Source organism: Erythrolamprus reginae, chromosome 2 (genome assembly GCF_031021105.1).
Source record: "Erythrolamprus reginae isolate rEryReg1 chromosome 2, rEryReg1.hap1, whole genome shotgun sequence".
In the NCBI taxonomy this organism is placed as follows: domain Eukaryota; kingdom Metazoa; phylum Chordata; class Lepidosauria; order Squamata; family Dipsadidae; genus Erythrolamprus; species Erythrolamprus reginae.
The window spans coordinates 222,443,022-222,467,162 of record NC_091951.1 but is presented as its reverse complement, the minus strand read 5'-3'; the positions used below and the strand labels follow the sequence as shown (position 1 = coordinate 222,467,162).

The 24,141-nt window shown below is 41.2% G+C and overlaps 1 protein-coding gene across 1 annotated transcript in view; it reads left to right on the top strand.

Annotated features, from left to right (window-relative positions):
• The first annotated feature begins 1,138 nt into the window (after positions 1-1,138).
• The window catches only part of TBX15 (T-box transcription factor 15), an 84,048-nt gene continuing 61,045 nt past the window's right edge, over positions 1,139-24,141 (top strand). Inside the window, exon 1 of the mRNA XM_070736157.1 lies at positions 1,139-1,343. Within this exon, the coding sequence (XP_070592258.1) occupies positions 1,139-1,343 (205 nt within the window). The remainder of the gene's footprint in view (positions 1,344-24,141) is intronic.

Here is a 24,141-nt window from a genome sequence, read left to right as displayed (position 1 = left end):
TGCATTTTATCTACCGCGTTCGTGTCAGGTTTGCTTCGCTGAGAATTTAGAACAAATAAAACGCAAACTCCGTTTTGAACTTCAAAGGTCATCTTTACTAAATCAGAAATTCCTACAGTGCCACGGCCTTGTTAAAGCCATAAAGACATACAATATTATACATGCAGTGTATATGCGATTTTTAAAAAAATTACTGCCGTGATTGCACAAGTCATATAGCTAGGAAACGTATTGGAGTACTGTATAATCAGTTCATGTTTATAGTCTTTCCTAAGGATAAAGATTCCTATAATCTTTCCTATATGCTTCGTGCTTCTTTTCAGCTTCAATCCTTCAAAAGGTTAAATCGAAGGTTAACAAAATTGCTGTTTTCCACCAAAAGGAGCGCAAATAAAACTCAATTTACCGGTTTCAGTTTTAAGGGGCGCCGATTGTGGCGACTCCCGCTTATGAGCGACATTTTAGAAAAGGTACTTTTTTTTTCATCTCCAAGAATTTTTTTTGCCCTTATTTTTGGAGAAGTCGCCGTTCTTCCTTATATGTGTGAGCCACCTACGGTATAAGCTGTGGAGGGGTGGAGAGCAGAAGGATAGTATAACACTGTTAATCTTTTTCTGCTTACGATCCCAGGCGCTGCAGAGTTCGCTCCCCGCGCAGGCCCGCGTATTTTCAGGAGGGGGCTCGACGCGAGGCATCTGGGCCCGAGTGGAGAGAGGGGTGGGGGCTCCGGGCTCCCTGCCCCGCAAGAGTTAAGGCCGCGGGCGCTCGGCCCTCCCCTTCCTCGCTGGCTCGTCGGTCTCCGGATTCGCCACCTCCCCATTGGGCAGCGGCTCTTGACGGGCGCTCGCAGCCGGGACTAGGCGGGGGGGCAGAGGAAAGTTTCCCAGAAGTTTGGATCAATCAGAGGGAGAGAGGGAAGAATCGGACGGGGGGGGGGAGGAGGGAGAGAGAGAGATGAAACGCAGCCCTAGAGTTCGACTCTGAGCGGTGCCTTTCGGCCAAGCCAACCACTCCACCCCCATGTAGCGCCCGGAGGCGGCCGCCGGACACTCTCGCCCCGCTCGTCTCTTGGCCCGGCCCCGTCCTCTTGCCAGCCGTCTGGCTCCGGCACCCCCGTCCCCAGGCCCGGGCGGCTAAGATGAGCGACCGGAGGCGCTCGGCTGTGGCCCTCAGCTCGCGAGCGCACGCCTTCTCCGTGGAGGCCCTGATCGGCTCGCACAAGAAGAGGAAACTCCGCGCCTGGGACGGCCGAGGCCTGGATTTGTCCGTGGAGAGCCTCAGCCCCGACGGCGGGCAGTTGACCGACGCCGAAGACCCTGCCCGGGGCCTGGATCTCAACCCCGGTGAGCGCGGCGCAAGGCGGGACGGAAGGGCGACTGGGGGCCCCGGCCCATAAAGGTTACCGGGGCAGAGGTGGGCTGTTAAGGTGGAGCAGGGACGTATGCTCGCCCCCGTGGCTCTGAGTGCTAGCGGAGCCCAGCGGGATTCCGCTAGTGCACCTGGGCAGGTAGCGAAATCGCGCGCGTCCGCGCCGGTGCGCTCTTGGCGCACCTGCGCGTCCGCGCGCGATCTCGCTACTTGCCGAGGTGCACTAGCAGAATCCCGCTGGGTTCCGGGAGCCACCGGGCGAGCCCCCTCTTCCCCCAATCCCTCATTGATGGGCATTTCCTCATCCACGGAGTTTAATAACTATAGCCGTAGCGTTCGGACTTATATACCGCAATGCTTTGACAGCCCTCTCCAAGCGGTTTACACAATCGGCGTATTTGCCCCCAACGATCTGGGGCTTCCTTTTACTCCCCTGGGAAGGATGGAAGGCCGAGTCAAACCTTGAGCCGGGGGCGAGGTTTGAACTGCTGAACTGGCAGACTTCGATTAGCGATTAGCTGAAGAAGCCTGCGCTCTAGCTACTGTGCCAATCCGGGGAAGGGGCTTGGGCGAAGACTGCTTGCCCCGTCCCTCCGCACCCTGTCTTTGCACAAGCGAGGGGTTTTTTTTTTGTTTTTTTTTTAAAGTTTATTTATTAATTTTCATAAAATAATAAGAAGCTTTTTTTTCTTGAAGAGGCGCCTTTCTCTTTCCTTGGCTCCTTCCCCGGGAGCGTCCCGCCTGGACAGGAATAGCTCCAGCTCCTAGCTATGAATAGCCCAGCATCGAGGCAAACCTCACCTGGAATTAAAAGGGGCCCGACTCGGGGAAAGCCGCCGGTAACTGCAGGCTTGGGAAGGCAGGAAAGAAGAGGCCCGGAGAAATGGCCTATAGGCGTTACTGTCTCTGGGGAGGGGGTCCCACAAAGGCGCGCCTTTACTAGCTTTGCTAAGGTTCAGCCGGGGACACGGCGGTGCCCAGCAGTTGTCCGAAGTCTGCCAGGCTTCGCTGAATTGTAAAGAGCCGAGGAGGCGCCCAAGAGTGGCAGTCAAACCTCGGGGCCGTCGTCGGGTCGCCAAAGCGGCCTTGAGTAGGATCAAACCAGTTCAAAGCTGGCAAAGGGTGAGGCCCGCGAACCCGCACCGAACCGTCGAGAGTAGATCGCGGGGCTTGGTCAAGGCCGGACGAGATCTCCCACTTTCTCCCCTCCCCCGTCAATGTAACTCATCGATGATCTCGAAGTTTTAAATTTATTTATTTATTTTGTCAAACAATAATAGGATGGTAATTTGTAGAAACAAACATTTAGGTAGCTAATGATATTAAAAAAAGTAATGATAGAAAACAATAGAGCTTTGGGACAGGGACGGTAGGCACACTGCTTAAAATATGTTTATACTGTATATATGTGTGTCACATGTTTTTGCTGAATTTGAAAATTAAGGGAGATTAGGCTAGATCTATCTCGGCCTTGTTCTGGCCTCATCAGCTAGCCATACCCTCTCACTGGGATTTGAACTTGCAGCCTTTGCCTTGTAAATTGGAGAATTAGCCTCCAAGGAACAAGATCTCATCCCTGGTCGTAACGAAAATCTACAGATCGCAAGTTTCTTTGAGGGTTCGCTGAATTTCCAGGGGGGGGGGGAGGGAGAGGATTGACGGTCGTGATTTTGTTCCTTACGATCCCCAAGCCGCTCTTACTCTAAAAGGGCTTTCTAAAAGGCTAGAAAAATTGTGCCAAGCTTGGAAAAGTTTGCTGGCTGAGCATCTGCTGAGGTTTTTCACCTTCAGTTTTAAGCAGGTTAACCTGATGCTGGAAAACCTCAAGTTGACCTGCTTAAAAGTGAAAGTGAAAAACCTCAGCAGATGCTCAGCCAACAAACTTTTCGAAGTTTGATTTTGATGACGACGAGTTTAAGACACAAAGGCAGACATTCTTTTATAAAATTGGAAACTTCTTAGAACTTAAATTAGAGCCAGAAGGCCTGGCAGGTAAATTTGCACCCTCTTCTGCAGCTTCGTGCTGGAGAGGGAGGGAATGAGTGAGTGGGGTGTAATAGGGGAAACCTCCTCCAAAATTTGTCCTGAGAACCTTGTTCCGTCGGCTTCGGTCGCCTTTGGGCTTCGGAGGGAGCGGCCCAGCCAGGCCTCTTCTATCCACCCCTCCTGACACCGCGCTTCCCTTGAGCAATGGGTTCCGCCGTTCTTCTTTCCGGTGGCCCCGTGGGGTCCAATACTTCCACCAACGGAACTCCAGTTGAGTGGGTTGGGTTCGAAAGCCTAACAGCCAAGCCTGGTGTGGGTGTGTGGGTGTATTTGTGCATGCGCGTTGGCGCGTGAGTGTTTGTGATTTATTACTCCAAAGTTTGAGTGCTTTGAAGGCCTCCAGAGGATGGTGACGGGCAGGTTGGTCTTGCTTCCTCTACTACGGGAATAACGAGGACTAATCAAGGTGCTAGTCCTCACTACGGCCTTCCTTCTCGACTCGGCAAGCATCTGGCAGGTGAGTGAGTTCCCGAGGGTCCGGGTCTCCGGAGGGTGGCCTTCTACCAACGGGCTATATTTGGGGCGAGGCATTTTCTGAGACCATCCGGAGTTTGCCGAATTCTCCGTTTCCCCCTCCAAAAGAAAACAGCTTCTTCTTGGCTGTCGCAGAAGTCCAATCTTTTTTCCCTGGTCGATGGGACGAAAGGCCTTTTTGCTCTGCGACGGCGAGTCTACTAGAGGTAGCCGTCGGGTTCCTTAAGTCTCCCGTCAATCTGAGGTGGGAAAGCCCGCCTTCCCTAGAGAAAAGAAAAATAATCGAGATTTATTTATTTTTTTGCCAATGATTTATTTTAGAATAGTATAGAATAAATAGAAGGCTCACTGAACCTTCATGAATGATCTGGGATTCTATGAATGGAATGGAATAGAATAGAATAGAATAGAATAGAATACTTTATTGGCCAAGTGTGATTGTGCACACAAGGAATTTGTCTTTGATGCATAATAGTGTACATAAAAGATGAAAATGAGTAGAAATTTACTGGACCCATATGAAATTTACTGGACCCATATAAAAGTCGGAAGTTGCATATTGTTCCTTCCTCTTTCTCCTCCTCCTCTTTCTTTCTCTCCTTTTCCTTCTTTTCTTTTTCTTTTTGTCTTGATTCAACCGATTTCTCTCGTGTTCCAGCCGGTGGCTGTTAATTCTATATTAGATCCTCATTCCTATTGCCTGACGGCCTCTTATAAAGTTGCCTGTTCTGTGGATTTCCCAGCGCCCGGCCTCCTTCCAGGCCTTTCCTTTCGCGTGTCCAAATCTCTTGGCGTCTAAGAGGGTTTTTAACTCCGTGGTCGGATTCCCACCGAAAAGGATATTTGAAGCAAAACCCTACAGAGGAATGAGTTGGTCCTCATCATAACTTCGCACTTATCCCCGCACCCTCCCACACCAGAAGGACGTGCCAGGGGATTTTCTACCCGGGAGGCTACAAAACCTCTTTCCCCGAAGATCCCGCAGCTTTTCAGAAGCGCCGCGCTTTTGGAACCAAGGCTGGCCGGAGGAAGGCGGCTTTCCCCGGGTTCTGGTGCTCAGCATCTCCCCGGAGAAGGGGACTTGCCTGCGGCTGCGTTAAATGGAATAGAAGCGGCCGAAGCCCTTCCGAAAGCGAAGAGCCTTCAGTCTGCTCCTCCTGCCCGGGAACGTTCGCTCTAGTAGGAAACGCTGGCCAGCCTCGAGCGCCCAACACAGGCCGTGATTTTTTTTCCCTTCAGGCGGGATCTCGACCTATTGAGCTGGCAGTTGTCTTATCAATGTTTGTTTTGTTTACAGAGATAATAATCATTATGGTTGATCACATATATAGCCGGATGTTAATAACAACAACAACAACAACAACAACAACAACAACAATAATAGCAATAATAACAACAGCAACGACTTATTATTATTATTATTATTATCATTATCATTATCATTATCATCATCATCATCATCATCATCATCATCATCATCATCATCATCATTATCATCATAAAAAAACAGTAATACACAGCAAATGACATGCTGGTTTTCATATCCCAATATCACAAGTCGAACACTTCCCAAGCGTCTAGGACTGTGTGATGTATTTTCGTATGGTGCGCGCAGATCCAAGTACGGTGGCCTTTTGCAACTGACAGATCGTGATTTTGTCAATGTTTATTGTTTTCAAATGCCGGCTGAGGTCTTTTGGCACAGCAGTCAGTGTGCCGATTACCACTGGCATTATTGTTGTTGTTGTTATTATTATTATTATTATTAGTAGTAGTAGTAGTAGTAGTAGTAGTAAAAGTAGTAGTAGTAGTGGTGGTGGTGGTAATAGTAGTAGTAGTAGTGGTAGTGATAATAGTAGTGGTATTAGTATTAATAATAATATTATTAGTATTGACTAATGTTGGTTGTCTAGATAGTTATTCATGTAAGATTGGCGGCCAGAGCCCATAAAATTTCCGAATAACATTTCTAAATACTGTACAAGAGAAGAAATATCCAGAGTAGCCCCGGGAATCGCATCTCTCCCAATGAATTCCTAGTGTGAATTCAATAGTGTGTGTGTGTGTGTGTGTGTGTGTGTGTGTCTGTGTGTGTAACATATTTTTGCTGATAAGTGAAAAGGAAGGGAGACTAGTAGAAATCTATTTCGAGCTCTTTTGCTCCCTTCAACTAGCCATAGCCTTCCTTACCGGGATTTAAACCCTGTGGGGGGTCTGCGCGATGGTGCGAACCGGAGTAAGACAAAATTTGGAGAGCGGCGCTCTCGTAGAGGTCTCCTCTTCGCAAGGAAAACGGCTCCCCGTTCTTGTGGATCGGGGACACCCGACACCTCCGCTCTCCTGATTTATGGCATTTCAACACGTCTCCCCAGCCGGAGGGCTGCGAAGCCTGGCTTGGTTATTCTGAACCGCGCAGCCAGATCTTTAACTCGGAGGGAGGGCCCCCTTTGATCTCCTGTAAGGTGCTGAGACGCCTTGCGGGGGTTCCATAAAGTGGGTCCTATCCAGAGTGGGGTTGCTAAGGTGGAAATGTGAGGTGTGCTCGTCCCCGTGGCTCTGAGCGCCAGCGGAGTCCATTGCAATGGTGCTACTGCACCTGGGCAGGTAGAGAAATCACGCGCGGACACACACTTTAATCTTCCACCTAAGCAGCCCACCTCTGGTCCTGTCGCCACCACCAGCCCTTGCTTTACATGCGTCCCCAAGATTAGATTTAGAACTAAGTCTGCACCCCAAAAGTCCAGTGTATCCGAGCCCGGTCTTAAGCGACGAATCTTTTCGAGCCGTTCTTCCAACAGACACCCGTAGAGAAGAAGGGCCGATTCGTCTGGAAAAGGGTCCGTCGCTTTCCCACTGTAATAGATTCAACCTGGCACTAAGGAGCTCCTTGGGTTTCACTTTCTAAGAGGGCAGAAGCCGAATGGAAGGAAGATTCGCCTGTGGAGCATTTATAGAGGCCTCCTTTGTTTATTTGTACTCCTCCTTTGTTTATTTATACTTGCTTTATAGCTTATCTCGATTTATTTCACATTAGAATTGTATTTGTTAATTAAACCGCGGGATGATTGCGCCGCCTTAGTTGCGGAGGAAGTGTAATTAAGAAAAGAATTTAAAAAACAGAACATACTCAAATGCAGCTGCAACCTAACGGTAATCAAAATAAAGAGATTTTTTTGCTGCAGCTTCTGAGGGACTGTGACAAATCTCTTAGTCTATCTGCATGTATGCCTGTGTAGTGTATATACACTGCTCAAATATATATATATACATATACATATATACTGTATATATATATTTGAGCAGTGTATATACATTGATATATATAATAATCAATGAGAATATTTCATTCATTCAGATCTAGTATGTGCTCTTTGAGTGTTCTCTTTAATTTTTTGAGCAGTATATGAACACACATATAGAGAGAGGGTTATATATAGATGCATGCATACATGCAGATAGATTAGGCAATTTATCACAGTCCTTCAGAAACGGCAGCAAAAATATATCTATATTTTTGTTGGATTGCAGCTTTATTTATTTATTTATTTATTTATTTATTATTATTTTTTGTTTTTTTTGTTTGTTTGTTTTGGAAGGGATCCTATGGGTCTTGTAGTCCAACCTCCTGCTGGTGCAGGAGACCCTGCCTACACCATCCCAGACATATGGCAGTCCAATCTCTTCTTTATTGGAGTATGTTCTTTTAAAAATTATTTTCTTAATTACACTTCCTCCTAGGTTTTAATCTGGAATTTTAACGCAAAGAAATTATGAATAGGAAAAGGCTGTCAAATTGCGAAGCACATCTGGGTGTCTTGATGGATGGGGATATTTTGGGATGCCTCCACATATGGAAAATGGAAATATAACATTTTAATGTATTTTTAAGGCAAAAACCAAAATTGAATTAACTGGATTCTAATATCCTGCTTAATACTATGACATCACTTTTACACGGTTATTGCGGATTTTATCGTTGGCTTGCTTTAGGACGCCCTTCTAGTCAATGTTTATTTCAGGATTTCCCATCCAGCCGTACAATAGTTGATGTTTCTGTTGTGACAATAAGGGGGAAAAAACTCAGAAACAAAATTTTATAGGTAAAAAACTATCCTTCCAGCGGAGTTAACATTTCAGGCACAGCCACAGTAGGGTTCTTGGGAAGACGGGCTTGCAAACTTTGCAAACTGCTTGGGCTCAACCAAGCTCCAGAACTTTGCAGCTTAAGATTTGTTTGAAGGAGAAGAATCTCTTTTTTATTTTTATTTTTTTTCACTCTGTAGGTTCTTGGGAATGGGTGGAGTGGTCAGCCACTTTCCCCCTCCCGAGCCAAATGCAATAACTGCTGTGAGGGACAGAATGCTTTTAAGCTGAGCTTGGTTGTTCCATTGCTCGGTCAGGAGGGGCGGGGGGGGGGCAATTTTAACCATTAAATAATTGGAACGGTGAGCTGGCTCAGTAGTTTCCCCATGCCGCCCCCCCCCTTTCCTTTTTATTTTGATTTTTCTTTTGGGTGGCCTGCGGTCTAATCTTTCCAAACAGCCAGTTTTGTTAACCCCTGATGAATGCATAATGGCCGCCTGTGACAAATTGTCCTCCAAACATCTGAAAAGCTGTCGCGGCCCGAGAGGAGAGTTGTAAAATATAAGCGTGCGTGCAGGCGGGTAATCTTAGACGGCGATCTAAGCAGCCTCCGCCACATTACAAGGCGGGCCCGCATTTCTCTCCCTTGCTTGTCAGCCTGACACCTCCGCTCCAAGCAGCTGCGGAAGGGATATTTATAAAGCTGGTGGGCCATTCCGCCTGGCCTCTGGCTCTTCCCCCAGGATCCCGGGCCAGAGGCTGCTCGGGGAGTAGCAGGTGGTCCCGGGCAGTTGCCGAAAAGTGCTCGGGGCCTGTTTTTCTGTTTGTTTATTGCTCCCATGGGGAAAGGGAGCAAGGGGGCATTCCAAACGGGGCCTGCAGGCAAGCTACTTTTGCGTTCAGCGGACCTGGATTCCCTGCCCACCAGGCTGCTAAGAGGAGGAACCTGGCGCCGCCCTCCAAGTGGTTCAGGAGATCGACCAAGTCGTTCCTTAGCTGCTGCAAATTGAAAGAGAGCAGCATTTAATTGGCGACGTTCAACCTCTGACTACTGGTTTGCAACGAGGGTTTGATAATTAGTAGTAATAGGGCAGACTTGGTTTGACAGTGTTGAAGGAAATGTTTGCCATCACTTTGCTAAACAAATAATTCCCTCAACACTGTCAAACTATTCAATAAGGCTGCACTACTACTACTATTAGTCTTCTCACCATTCCTATCACCCATCTCCTCCCACTTATGACTGTATGACTGTAAATTGTTGCTTGTATCTTTAAGATTTATATTAATATTGATTGTTTCCTGGTTGCTTATTTGACCCCTATGATAATCATTAAGTGTGGTACCTCATGATTCTTGACAAATATATATTTTCTTTTATGTACACCTAGAGCATATGTACCAAAGACTAATTTCTTGTGTGTCCAATCACACTTGGCCAATAAAGAATTCTATTCCAATCCTAATCTTAATTCTAATTCTAATTATTCTAATTCTAATTCTATTAGCTTTCTCAGGATGGATTCTTCTTGCAGAAATCGTGCTTTTCACACTTTTTCAATTGCTTTCCCAAGAGACTTTGGAACCTCACTGTCTAAAATTAAGTTTTTTGGGGGGCAAGGTGCTTTAGTTGCCTACTGCACATTAATTTGATAACATGGATTCTCAAAGGATGTGGGGCATGGGTTGAAACCCAAAACTGAAAAGTCAGTTTAAAATAGCTTAGCATTTGTTTTATCCCTCCCCCCCCCCCCCCTCAGAAGCTTATTTGAACAGATTATTGCTGTTATAATTGGTTGCAAGTCAGCTAGATGGTTAGACTAGATTTGGCTTTTTTATCTATCTATTGCAGGGGTCTCCAACCTTGGCAACTTTAAGACTTGTGGACTTCAACTCCCAGAATTCCTCAGCTAGCTTTGCTTTAAGACTTGTGGACTTTGCTGGCTGAGGAATTGTGGGAGTTGAAGTCCACAAGTCTTAAAGTTACCTCTGGTCTACTGAATCTCTCCCAAGGACCAGGGATAGATAGATGTTTTCTGATGGGGAGTTTGCCAACCAGTGCCCTGTGGTTGCACTCAAAGTGCTTGTTGTTGTTGTTGTTGTTATGCATATTCAGTCATTTTAATTTGTTATTTATTTTCACACAGTACCATTCTTTGGATATGTGGTCTTGAAATAACAAAAACACTGGTCCAGTCCTAATGTCTTCTAACACAATCAAGTCCCTAGCACACCCTCATAAGGAAATATGGCAACATCCTTGCTTCCCTTAATTCATATAAATTGTGCTTCGGTTTATTTCTTGTGTTTCACCCTTTCTCAAATTTAATTCATTTTGTATTTTGGTTTTATGCCTACAAGTATTGTGTTCATATTATGTTCTTTGAAAAGGCGTTTGACCTTTTATCAGTTGCCTTCAATATAACTGTTTTATTGGCAACATTTCAGAAAACCCATGCCTACATTTTTCCAATTTCACTTTGAGGGTTAAAAGAAACTTTGCAAAAGATGTAGAACTTTTGGAGATAGTGGAGGAGACTGAGAAGTTGTGTGATGCAAAAAAGAGCATGGCACAGAAGGGCAAACTATCAGAGAGTGACAAATATGAATAACTTTCCGTCTTTGGAGCAATCACAAAACACAACGCCTGAAGAATGTGCAAGTATACCAGTGGTATAAGTATACTACACCAAGCTGTCTTGCTCACAGAAGATCACCTATTATATGTTTTCCTCAATTACTTGCAGCAACATTTTGAAGTAGTTCTAACAAAGAGGAGTTAACCATCAGTATAGGAAATTGCTGTACTGATATTACTATGTATACTATAGGATACTACTATCCTAGGTATAATAAGTGAACATCTGCTCTCCTCCCTGCAGCCTCCCAGACCCACTTGGTCTTCTTTGGAGGTTGTCCACCTCCCTAGGCAATATTTCATGGGCTACGTCATGGGCTGCAGAGGGAAGTCATGCTGTGCTGGCAGAAGCAATTCCATGGATAGAAATCACTGGATAGAAAGCTGACCTGGATCAAATCAGGCCAGTTCCTCTGTTTGCTGACAGCGTTAGCTCTCCAGTGTGTCAGAGACACCATGGTTTTTGCAGCCTAACGTGGAAATTTCCAAGAACAAACTTGAGTTTTTACCCACTAACAATAACGACAGTGGAAAATAAGTCATCTTGTGCCAATTCATGTTCAGGAGAAAATATTTTTGAAATGGATAGCAAACAAATCTCGGTGTGTAGATTGTGGTGATCCCAGCGACCGATTAGGTCCCACAGAGCTAGCTTTCTCTGGGTCCCGTCGACTAAACAATGTCGTTGGGCGGGTCCCAGGGGAAGAGCCTTCTCTGTGGCGGCCCCAACCCTCTGGAACCAGCTTCCCCCTGAGATTAGAACTGTCCCCACCCTCCTTGCCTTTCGTACACTCCTTAAAACCCACCTCTGCCGTCAGGCATGGGGGAATTGAGACATCTCCTCCAGGCCTATACAATTTATGTATGGTATGTTTGTGTGTATGTCTGCTTTAGTAACGGGTTTTTAAAAATGTTTTTAAATTATTAGATTTGTCTTGAATTATTTTATTGTTGTTGTGAGCCACCCCGAGTCTACGGAGAGGGGCGGCATACAAATCTAATAAATAAATAAATAAAAATTTAAAATATTGAAAGGCTACTTAACCTGTAGCCTTTCAATATTTTAAAATTTTTATGTATCAGTGATCTACACAATCTACACACTGAGATTTATTTGCTATTCATTTCAAAAATATTTTCTCCAGAACATGAATTGCTATCCATTTCAAATCTACATTTCCCTCCTTTGAGCTAGGACCAGAGGTAAGTTTCAGCAGGTTCTGAGCAGTTCTGGAGAACCAGTAATGAAACATTTGAGTTGTTTGGAGAACTGGTAAATGCTACCTCTGACTGGCCCTGCCCCCTTATCTATTCTCTGCCTTCCAAGTCCCAGCTGATCAGACGTAAAGGGAGATTCTGCAGTAACCTTCCTCTGGAGTAAGGAGGGAATGGAGATTTTATAGTATCCTTCCCCTGCCATGGCCACCAGGCCACACCCACAGAACAAAAATTTGGAATCCCACCACTGGCTAGTCCCAAACTTAGCCAACCTCAGAGGGTTGCAGTTCTGAGAAGAATTGGAGAAGGAATACCCTGTATGCCTTCTTAGGAAAGAAACCTGAGAAAATGATGGGGATGATGGAGAGAATTGGGGGGATGATGGAAAATGGGTTGGTTAGTTAGTTAGTTAGTCAATTAATTAGTGAAACCAATTTTACAATTTCATGCAATCATTGAGTTATCCTCTTTTATTATCATAAATATTCTATTTCATCAAGAGCTCTATAAATGCTTGAATAATGTAGCATGTATTGGGTTAATTAATCCTTCTCTTTATGTCTTAGATTATTAAGACATAAAGAGAAGGATTAATTAACCCAATACATGCTACATTATTGGTAACATATACTGGAAGGGTGTCAATGTGAACCATAAGCCATTAGGCATAAACTCTGGATTTGGTCACTCATTCTTTAGAAAAGATGGAATTTAGCTCTGTCTGGGAGCAGATTTGTCTTTAGGAATCTGTAACACTTTTCAAAGAAAAATTTCTATGACTAGAAATGTCTTACACATGTTTTCTGCAGAAAGAAGACATTGGGGATACTATGCACCTGCAACAGAATGAGGCTGCATTGGATGTGAATAAAATGAGATTGTGAATAAAAAGTGCCTTTTTAAAAATAGTCTCTCTTGGAGGAGCAGGGGAATTGGCCCCTACAAGCAGTAGGAACACCATGGAAAAAAGATGTTGAGATCTACTGTTGTTTATTGAGTTAATTTTTTCCTACAAAATATCTAAAATATGGCACACATGCCTAGTATTCTTCCAGCCTATCCCTCCACATGAGCATTTCCTTGATATCATTCTATAATAGGCCAACCTTTTTTTTATACTGCCATAAAAATATAACAGGGTTGCGTTTTGGGTGGGTAAAATTAATAGCTTCCTGCTAAATGCACTCAAGGCTGTAAGAGGTGCAGAAAAAGAGCTTAGTATGTGTTGACTAAAGAGATTACTTATGTTTTAAATCAGGGGTCTCCAATCTTGGCAACTTTAACACTTGTGGATTTCAAATCCCAGAGTTCCTCAGCCAGCAAAGTTCTGGGAGTTGAAGTCCACAAGCTTTAAAGTTGCCAAGATTGGAGACCCCTGTTTTAAATAATCATCCATTTCCACATAATATGATTGTTTTACATATGTAGCAGCAGAAAGAAGTGGGATTTGACATACTGTCTGGACTGGGATTTTAGGCTATTCCAAAGAAGTCTCGTTGTAAGCAAGATTCAAGAATATGAGTTCCAAACTGTCTTCCATGATTCTCTTTTCACATTTGGGCACAAGTTTTCTTATTACATCAGCTTAACTCAGCCTCCTTCCAGCATCATCACTCAGTTGTCATGGATAGTCCTCTTCAAATAAAGTCTCCCCTCCAGTGAAGGGCTACCAAAATTTTCACTACCACACTGTGGGCGTGGCTTATGCAGGGCACCTGCATTTTCTTTCAACATCTTTCAGTGCAAATTGGGTGCTCTGGGGTGGATCTCCATTTTCAATACCCCTCTGCATCCCCCCTCCCCCCGTCCGGGCAGTAGCCCACCCCGCCCCCCTCCCTTACAAATTGGAAAGAAGGGAGAAAAGCCTTTAAGCTTCAGAAAAAAACTTCATAGCTTAGCAGGGTAGACTCACTCAATCATACATAGATGGCTAGTTACCTAACTTTATTATTGATGGAGTTAGAGACAAGTCATTGAAGGATTCTAAGATGTCTGACTATTGCTTTTTATAGAGTTTTTCAAGCAGAAAAACGTAGAAGAAAGGAACAGCATTTTTATTGGTGAATTCACCTCGCCAATCCTTAAGAACATAAAACATAGAAGATTGACTGCAGAAAAAGACCTCATGGTCCATCTAGTCTGCCCTTATACTATTTCCTGTATTTTATCTTAGGATGGATATATGTTTATCCCAGGCATGTTTACATTCAGTTACTGTGGATTTACCTGTTAAATCTAGTTGAGATCATGCACCAGCCAGGGATAGTGTCCTACATCATTCTGGTTATGTGAACTAGGTGAGATCATGTAGAGAGGCCAGTTTGAGTGGGCAGATTGCTGCACACAACATCCACATGACCTCTATCTCTACATATTAAACTCCAGCGACTGCTTCAATGAATCAGGATACAGACTACGGACAACTTAACCATTTAGGATGGTTTTGTTTAGCGCTTTGCATATTTAAAAATGCCTCCATATAAAAACTGGTTCAAGATTATATTTTTATATTACTTGATTTGTTTAGATCTTTAACTGCAGCCTGCAGCCTGAAAATTAGCGATCACAGCTTTTCTTTAATACATCTTTCTGAATCCATTTAAGTTTCAAGTGCAGGCATAATTAAAAAGGCTTTGACAGCATTCTGCATTAAATATAGATGCAGACTTTTAAGTAACTTCAAGCATATTTCTCTCGCTCTGCCATCCTTTGCTCTTTGGCTAATAGTGCATTTAACCACACCAGTGAAGTTCTACTAATGTCAGCAAGACTTTGGGGGGTGGGCTTAAGAAAATGGAAGGCTCCATCTGGATCCAGAAATGGGAGTTTTACTTTTGATACATCTGTAATGCAAAAGTAGCACATTTGCAACTATTTTGTTCTTAATTAATGTTTCCTTTTAAGACTTTTTTTTTAAAAAAAAACCAAACTAAATTAGAAATACAGTTGTCAAAATAAAAATGGAATTTCTTGGTGAATATTTATATTTTATTTTTAGAAAAAGCCCACTTGTTGGCAAAGGATTTTATCTCCATCTCTAGATTGCTTTCCAGAGAAGACTACCAGATAAGGAAATTCACATTAAGCAAGTTAAGCCTGCAGTTTAATTTCCCCTTCTTTTTGTTGTTGATAATTGAGGCAAACCCGTCAAGTATAGTATATGGTATTAAATGAAATGAAAAATTGATTCTGAGCAATTATTAAAGAGTAAAATGAATTGTCCCTCATCGCCATTATTTTGGAATTGATCTCCTTCCATAAGAATGAATTTGTCCATAAGATGAAAACAGACAAACACAAAGCAATAGGAGATGTAGTGCGTTTCCCTGTAAAATGGGGTATGAACTTTATTTTGGCTTCTTTCATCTGCTTTGTTTGGCCTGGGGAGGGCCACACAGAACCATTATCATGGATGGTGTGAAATTAACTAAGGAGAATGTGGCTGAATTTCATAGATTTATTTTTCTTTAAAAGGATCTCAGAAGAAAAGAGATGAAATTTGTGCTTTAAGTCTGCAGAAGTTCAACTAGCTCATTAATTTTTTTTGTCTCTTCAAAATGGGGAAAACTATTTAATATTGAGAGCCTACAGGTTAAGAAGTCTATGCTAATCAATGCCTAGTACGTAATACAAATAATCCTGCACGTTCTTCATTTGAAAAAAAATGTGATGTCCAATTTTTTTTAAAAAAAATGTTTGTAACATTCATGATATAGATTTCCTAAGACTACATACAGTTCAACGACAATCTGCAGCAGAGATAAAAGAGGTAAAATCTGACTATAACTGCAGTTGGTATCCACATTATGTGCCTTGAATGTACTGGGATTCAAAACCAATATTGGGTTCCCTTCAATGAATTTTGGTTCCATCATCTGCTTGCTTTTTGGATTCTACATTTCTTGCATCCTTTTATTAATTTAATGTTTAAGTAATGTTAAATATTAAAACATTTAAAATATTTGGATAGAAACATAGAAGAAACATAGAAAAAGGCCTCATGGTCCATCTAGTCTGCCCTTTTACTATTTCCTGTATTTTATCTTAGGATGAATATATGTTTATCCCAGGCATGATTAAATTCAGTTGTTGTGGATTTACTAACCACATCTGCTGGAAGTTTGTTCCAAGCATCTACTACTAGATAAATAATAAAGTCATAAAGTCACAGGAATAGCTTCCTAGTAGCTGTGCCTCTCCACAATCATTTTAAATATAGTTATTAGAATGTGGACAAATTTAGCACTGTAGCAAGATCTAGTAATAAATACTTGGATGATGCATAGTAACTAGAAAACCCTAAAATATCATATCTTCTGATAGTGGGAATGTTGGTGAACAAGTTGAAAAGATGGGAGCCAGAAGGTGACCTCGAAGAACAAGGAGATGTCATCATATTTTAGGGTTAGTTTAATTAAACTAGTACTGTTTAAACCTTGTTGAATTCTCAGTGAAATGTGAATGAAGGAAATTAAAGGCCAGACTTCTAGAAGCATCAAGCCAGAAGAAGAGACTGGAAAATCTGCAGACATTTTTTTAAAAATCTCAAAAAATCTCAGTGGGAAATTCCTTGATTCTGTAACAAATACTAAGATATACTCAATAGTGAGTATATTCAATAGCAATGCAATGTTGAATTTAACTTTCAAAATAAAGATTGAATGGAATGAATTTGGGTTGGATTGAATAGACTGAGAATTCTACAAGCTTGATTCAACCTATTTAACTAGTACTAGTTTAATGAAACTAACCCTAAAATATGCTGACAGCTCCCTATTCTTCAAGGTCACCTTCTGGCTCCCATTCTGAAGTGTTAAAAATGCAGCAAACTAGGTTTTAGCTGCTTTTTACAAGTTAAAGCAAAATGTTCTTTTTTGAAATGACTATTTTTGTTGGCAATGACCAAAGGACAAAAAGAGTAAAGCACTACAAATTGAATAATAGATATTTTTTACTCAATGATGTTTTGCAATTTTCTCTGAATTGGGTGAATTATTTAATGTCTTTGAACTGCTAAGACCATTTCTTCATTATGATAAATTTTCAGGAAAATGGACAAATGGCACTGTTATGACTACTAAAAGGCTTAAATTACTTTATGAGGGAGTTCAGCGAGAAAAGGCTAGGTTATGCACCTCCCCTGCCCCCCAAGAATATGTAGGCTGGGAATGTTTTTAAAAAGGGTACCTGCTAGAACATAATTTTTATAGGAAGTCAAGACTAGAATCTGCAGTAATAGGCTCTCCAATTCAGGGTCTCCAAACTTGGCAAATTTAAGACTTGTGGACTTCAACTCCTTGAACTTGAAATCTACAAGTCTTAAAGTTGCCAAGGTTGGAGATTCCTGCTCTAATTGGCTCATATAAAAATGAGTATTACTAATTCACTATCAATTGAGAAGCCTGGAATTTTTGACCGATTCTTCCAGGCAAAACAGTTTGAGAGATGGGGTGGGAGATTTGTATTTGCAGCTGTGTCCACTCATAGCTGCTTTTTCCTTTGCATTTGGAAATTGGAAATACTGTATAGTATTTGCAAATTTTTGAATAAAGCCTCAAAGGACAAAAGGAACATAACCATAGTATTAGCACTTAGACTTACAAATTGCTTCATAGTGCTTTTGCAGCCCTCTTAACTGGACTCCATAATTTTTCTTATTGAAATGATTTCCCTAAAGTTGTTATTTATTCCTAGTGATGATTGTGATTGGGCTAAGGATGGATCTGAACTGGATGACAGGGATAGGATTTTTAGCAAGGTTTTTCCTGACATCCTAAGTGTTCACAAGTATATTAAAAGTGCAGAAACATTTAATAATGTGAACTTCTTCAGACATACTAGACCACGAACGTGTGCAGTAGTGAAAGCTGGGAGAAGCTGTACAGTAATGGAGGAAAATCTTAGCTAGACTTATCCATGATGAAAGGTTAGTACAAAATTTGGTGTGTGGGTGTGTGTACACAATACTGTCCAGCACCCTTTAAACTATTAGAGAGAAGTCTTTGCATAGTTAATGTTTTACCTGTTGATTTTGTAGGTGACATCTTTCAAAAGCTGCTTCTAACAATGTTCTGGCATTTCTGCTTTACCTGTGTTGCTCATTGGGCTGTAACACAGCTAGTCACACAGCTAGTCTAGTTAGGCATATAATAATAATAATAATAATAATAATAATAATAATAATAATAATAATAATAATAATAATAATAATAATTTATTGGACTTGTATGCCGCCCCTCTCCGAAGACATGACAGATTGCCTCATGCAGCAGATTTAAGGTATTGTTAAATAGCAATCAATTATTATTTTATTATACAGTAAAACTTCAGAAAGCTGACCATACAAGGGACTGAACAAAAGTGGTCAACATACGGAGGTGGTCAACATATGGAACATCTGTTCTGATACGTACACATGCTTCATTTTATTGTACAGCTTTTATTGATGAATGTCATACATTCAATAGCAGATGACAGGTTGCAATTTCACTTAATTCTTCTGCTTCATCAGTTGCTTCCATCACTTTTCTGCTGGATTGTACCTTGGTCAATATCGATTGGTCAGGGTTAGGATTAGGGTTTTGCTTCTGCAGATGGAACCTAGGGTTTGTATTTTAGCAATGACCCACTCAGAAACTGGGGTCAGTATTGCAACTTGAATGTTATGCCTTGGATGAGAGGTTGAACTTTTGATGTAGTGTTTGGAAGCAAACATTTCTGTTTCATGTTTGTAAGATGATTCACTTGGGGATGGCTAGGATAATTCTCCACTACAAGGAGAACGGGCCATTTCCTCTTCTTCATTTCTCGGTCAATACCTCTTATCCACTCCTCAAATAAGCCACCAGTCATTCATGCAGATTTATTAGATTTCCAGGTGACAGAAATGTTTTGGGGCTGCAGGTTCTTGAATGAGTGTGGCTTTCTTGATTTACCAATCACCAGATTTTAGCTTCCCTCCGGTTAAGCTAGCACACAGTGGGACTGTGAAACGCTCTTTAGAAACTTTTCCACTCTTACATTTGTCACACCTCATAACAAGTCACCTTGAAAAAGACTCCACACTCATCAGTGTCATCACCTTTTCTGCTAAATTCAAAAATATTATTATTATTATTATTATTATTATTATTATTATTATTATTATTAATTAAATTTGTATGCCGCCCCTTTCCGCAGACTCGGGGCGGCTCACAACAGCAACAGAAAACAATATATAATACAAATTCAATAATTAGAAAGCTAAAAATCCATAATTTAAAAAACATGCACACAACATATCATACATAAACAGTATATGCTTGGGGAAGATATTTCAGTTCCCCCAAGTCTGACGGCAGAGGTGGGTTTTAAGTAGTTTATGAAAGGCAAGGAGGGTGGGGGCAGTTCTAATCTCAGGGGGGAGGTGGTTCCAGAGGGTCGGGGCTGCCACAGAGAAGGCTCTTCCCCTGGGACCCGCCAGACGACATTGTTTAGTCGACGGGACCCCGAGAAGGCCAACTCTGTGGGACCTAATCGGTGGCTGGGATTCGTGCGGCAGAAGGCGGTCCCAGAGATATTGTATTTGATATTTTTCTTGAAAGAAATTCATTGCTACTTAGTCTGCATTTCACTTTTCTTGTCCTTGGTGCAGACTGGACTCAACTGGTCAAGTTATAGAGAATAAATTAATGAAATAAACAAACAAAATGTTGAAAGTTATAATATTTATGTAGTTACTTACCAAGCACAATCTAAATTACATTAAACTAATCAAAGTATGTTTACAATCCCCAAGCCTTGTCACAACTGTTGAGCACTGCTAATGTTTGGAAATTGAAAGTTGAAAAAATTGACATGCCCCACACAGCATGGGCAGTTGGTCAAGATATAACTTATAGAGATGGTCAGTAGAGAGAGGTTGGCTTTCTATTGTGTACATACAGTGTATGTCTGGTCTACGAAAATTAGGTCAAATTAAGGAGGTGGTCAGTGTTGGAAGGTGGTCAACTATGGAGGTATTTTATATCAGTAGAGAGCATTGTTTACTCAGGCATCAATGTCTCCTTTGCTTAGAGGGCTGCAGCAAGAATTTGGAACTGTAACTAAAGGGTCAGGATATTTTGTTCCATCTACACAGATTTTTTTTTCTGTGCCCCTTTGTTGTTGTTGTTGTTGTTATTATTATTATTATTATTTATTAGATTTGTATGCCGCCCCTCTCCGCAGACTCGGGGTGGCATACAAATTAGATGAACCATGTTTTCCTGCATTAAAAGATATGGTTTCTAGATTTCATAGTTCTTTGTTTATTGGTATGCATTGAATTAATGTACTCAAAAGATTGAAGAAAATGCTTAAATTATGTTTTAAATTCTGCCATGAAGAGCAGACAGCCATGTAATACATTAAACTGAGTGCATTTGGGATATATTTTGGTTATCTTTCCTTTCATGGGTATTAGATCATTGTCATATTGCATAAGACCAGGCATCCAGAGTTAGACAAGAAATCTTATTTTGGTGGGAGGAGGCATTCATTCATTCATTCATTCATTCATTCATTCATTCATTCATTCATTCATTCATTCATTCAAATTGGCTCAAAAAGATGTAATGTGTTTATAACTGTGTGTGTGCAAGCACATGTATATGTGTGCACACATGTTTACTATTGGTCTGAATGAAATCACAGTTTCCTCTTTCACAGGGAAGTTGGTGATATTTTTTCCTCTTTTCCTTTCCCTGCTGTGCTGTCTCCTAGCTTGTGACTTTGAAGTGTCTTTCATGTGTATCCACTATGTAGTGCATATTATGAATTACCCTTGTTAATGCTTCTTTTTTTCTTAATAAATAGCAAGTCAAAATGTTTTGATTTTGTGGTAATAGAACATATTATTAGACTATATTTCCTTGCATATTTTGGACAACTGCTCTTCCACCTGCGCTTTCAGGCTGGCTAAAAAGCCCCTGGATTTTAAAATGCCAACACTCAGATAGGATGGACCAATCTATGGAATTTGAGTCCATAGGGCTGTATTTTCAAGGAAAAATTGTTCAGTGGCAAAAATAATTTTGTATTTTTGGTTCAGCAGCTACTGTGTCCACCACATTAGTTTTTTCCAGGGATTACAACCTGCAAGCTTTGTGGACAACTTTTTAGAAGTGTAAATGATACAAAATATGAAGAATTTCCATGTTTTCAATATATGGATGTATTCTATCATTTATATTAGTCTATTTGATAACCTTGTGACTCATTGGGTATTGCAGTGTTATGTGACCAGAATTAATATTAAATTTTTGATTGACCATTTTTTTAATCCAATGTTAGATGGTACCATGATCATAAATAGAAAACTAATTCTAAGGGCAAAAGAACTTCACTAATAACTCAAAATTTACTTATCTAAGCAGACCACAGTAAACAACCAACAACAACAACAACAAAACCAGAGGCAGCAGGAGAAACTCCTAACTTCCTCCTGGCTTCCCCATTGACTTTACTTATGGGAAGCTGGCATGGAGTGTTGGAAATCACACTCACGTGATTGTGGGCATTCTAAAATAGGCATGACTTTGCAAATCAAGGACATTTCGATTTCACAGAGAGTAATGGGTTTTGGAATTTTTATGTATTATTTAAATTAGATTCAAGCTTGATTCAGACTTTGATATAATGCAATGTTTGTTTGGCTAACTTTTGAGGGTACAAACAGGTAAACAAATAAACACTGTAGTGCTATATAGATTAATGCAAGTTGTATTTACATCAATAATACTGAATTACCTGAAATTCTCTCCCTCTCCCTCTCCCCCTCCCTCTCTTTGTATTATTGTTTGTTTCCCTCTCTAATACATATTCATAGCATAGCTTGCCTCTGAACAGGTAATCTTTGATCCACTAAATTCATATCCTAGGAAATGTGTATTTTCCTTAGTCTTTTAAAAAATGATTTTTGCAACTCAGAGTAATACATTTTCCTTCCTGGTAATAGGAATATCTCCAAGGTATTTTTTAAAAATTCCTTCCCGGTTTTAAACTTTACAGAGTTTTGTGCCCACATTTCCTTCAATCAAAAAATGCTTTAATCTGTTTTTCAAGGAAAGATCTTCGTTCTCTATGTTAAATATTAAATCAAAATTATGTAGCAATCATTTATAGTAATTACTGATTTCTGCAACCCTTACATAGGAGAATGCTCAGGGAATTTGGTCTTTACACATTTGATAATTGATCTAGTACGGCACTTTCCTCTAAAGTTGTATTCCACTGAGCCCATTGGGTCAAGCCTCAGAATTTCAATCTCTTTAATGCTGAAAGTATTTATTTAGAAGTTCTAAAATATCCAATCGGGCAAGGACTGCATTCTAAACATTTATTTCCCCCTTTATCCCTTCAAATAATAAGGATTATGGACTAAGAATTATATTTTTCAGGTATATTAATGGCATAATTACATTGGGAATCTTTTAAATATTATTATATGATTTTCTTTTAGGCTCTTGTTTTACAATTACTTAACTGAAGCAGATCTGTATTCAAATTATACTTAGCAATGAACATTTCTATTTCAATTAAGCATGTGATTATTTTCATCCCAAGGCCTACCCAGTCAAGTTGGGTACTGTGTTCAGTCTTATATTAATAGCTGGTGAAAGATTAGATAGATGGAAAGCTTTACTTTCTGAGACACATAGAAACATCACTAATATTAATCTACTCTAAAACCTCAAAAGAATAATTGTTCCTCTGCACTGATCTAATATGTGAAGACACCATTGTATTACTTGATTTAAAGAACAATTACTAAAACATTGCACAATAAAATATTTTTTGTGTATAAAATCATTCCCACTGAATGAATTGAATTATGAAATTATGAAGAATCCTGCTGAATCAAACCAATGCTTCACCTCGTCCCGCATCTGTTTCTCATTGTGGCCCAACGAATGCATCCAGGAAGCTTTCAGGCAGGACACCAGGGCGATAGCTGTCTTCCGCTACCGTTCCCCAGTGGCAGGTATTCAGAGCCACGCCGCCTCTGTTGCTGGGAATAGCACAGAGCCGTTGTGACTGAGTAACCACTGAGTGACCCTGATTAGGTCAGTCAGATCTTTTCCATTCTGAGGGACATTCAGCATCTCCAGTGGTTTGAACTGGCTTCTCAATTATCATTCTTCAACTCTTAATTTCAAAAAGTAGGCACCAAATGAAAGGTGGCAGAAAATAAATTGGGATCACCTTGCTGAGCTCCAGGTTATTTGCAATATGTCTGGAAATCTTCCACGTCCAGCTTCAAATTAATTGGAAAGTAAGCAAACAATAGGCTTTCTTTCTTTAAATTGAGAAAATTTGTCAGTTGTATATTCATCTGTGTGTGCATATATGTTTGTGTGTGTGTATGTGTATGAACAAATAAAGAGGCAGGAAGTTGCCAGGTTAAAACACGTTTATAGATCTGGCAAAATTGACATTTGCCCAGAACTGACAATAAATACTAGAGGCTTCCTTGTGGTGCTATTGTGCCACTTTCAAGAATTCAAATGCTTCACACAATATTGTTTCAACAGATAGAGTGGTACCTCTACTTAAGAACTTAATTCGTTCCGTGACCAGGTTCTTAAGTAGAAACGTTTGTAAGTAGAAGTAATTTTTCCCATAGGAATCAATGTAAAAGCAAATAATGCATGCAAACCTATTAGGAAAGAAATAAAAGCTCGGAATTTGGGTGGAAGGAGGAAGAGGAAGAAGAGGAGGAGGATAGTCTCTGCCCAGAGCGAAGGGAGCATTTCTTTTCTCTGGGCGCTGGCAGAGGTTTATTCTCTCTCCAAGCACCCAGAGAAAGGAAAATGCCTTGTTCGCTCTGGACTGTCAAAGCCTCCTTAAGTGCCACTGAAAGGCTCCTCTGGCAGCCCAGAAAAGCCCGAGATGGCCGGGATTAAAGGGGGAATGGCAGGAAATTGCCTGGGCCTTCGTGCCGCTCTCAAATTTCCTGGGAAATTTTTCCGGCCTCGGGTTCTTAAGTAGAAAATGGTTCTTAAGAAGAGGCAAAAAACCCTTGAACACCCGATTCTTATCTAGAAAGGTTCTTAAATAGAGGCGTTCTTAAGTAGAGGTACCACTGTACTTGTAACATTGTCTAAATCTAAAATGTGGGTCTGGGTACTGAAGACTTGGATGGCCCTAAGGAACTGCTTTTGAATAGTAATTATTGGATATCACTTCCGCTTTTTGACACTAGAGTTAGGTTTCCATTATCTCTTTCTGGTCAGGGCTCAGAAAGCACCCTGCCTAGCAGTAGACAGAACTCTGTTGCATAAATAGTAGACCTG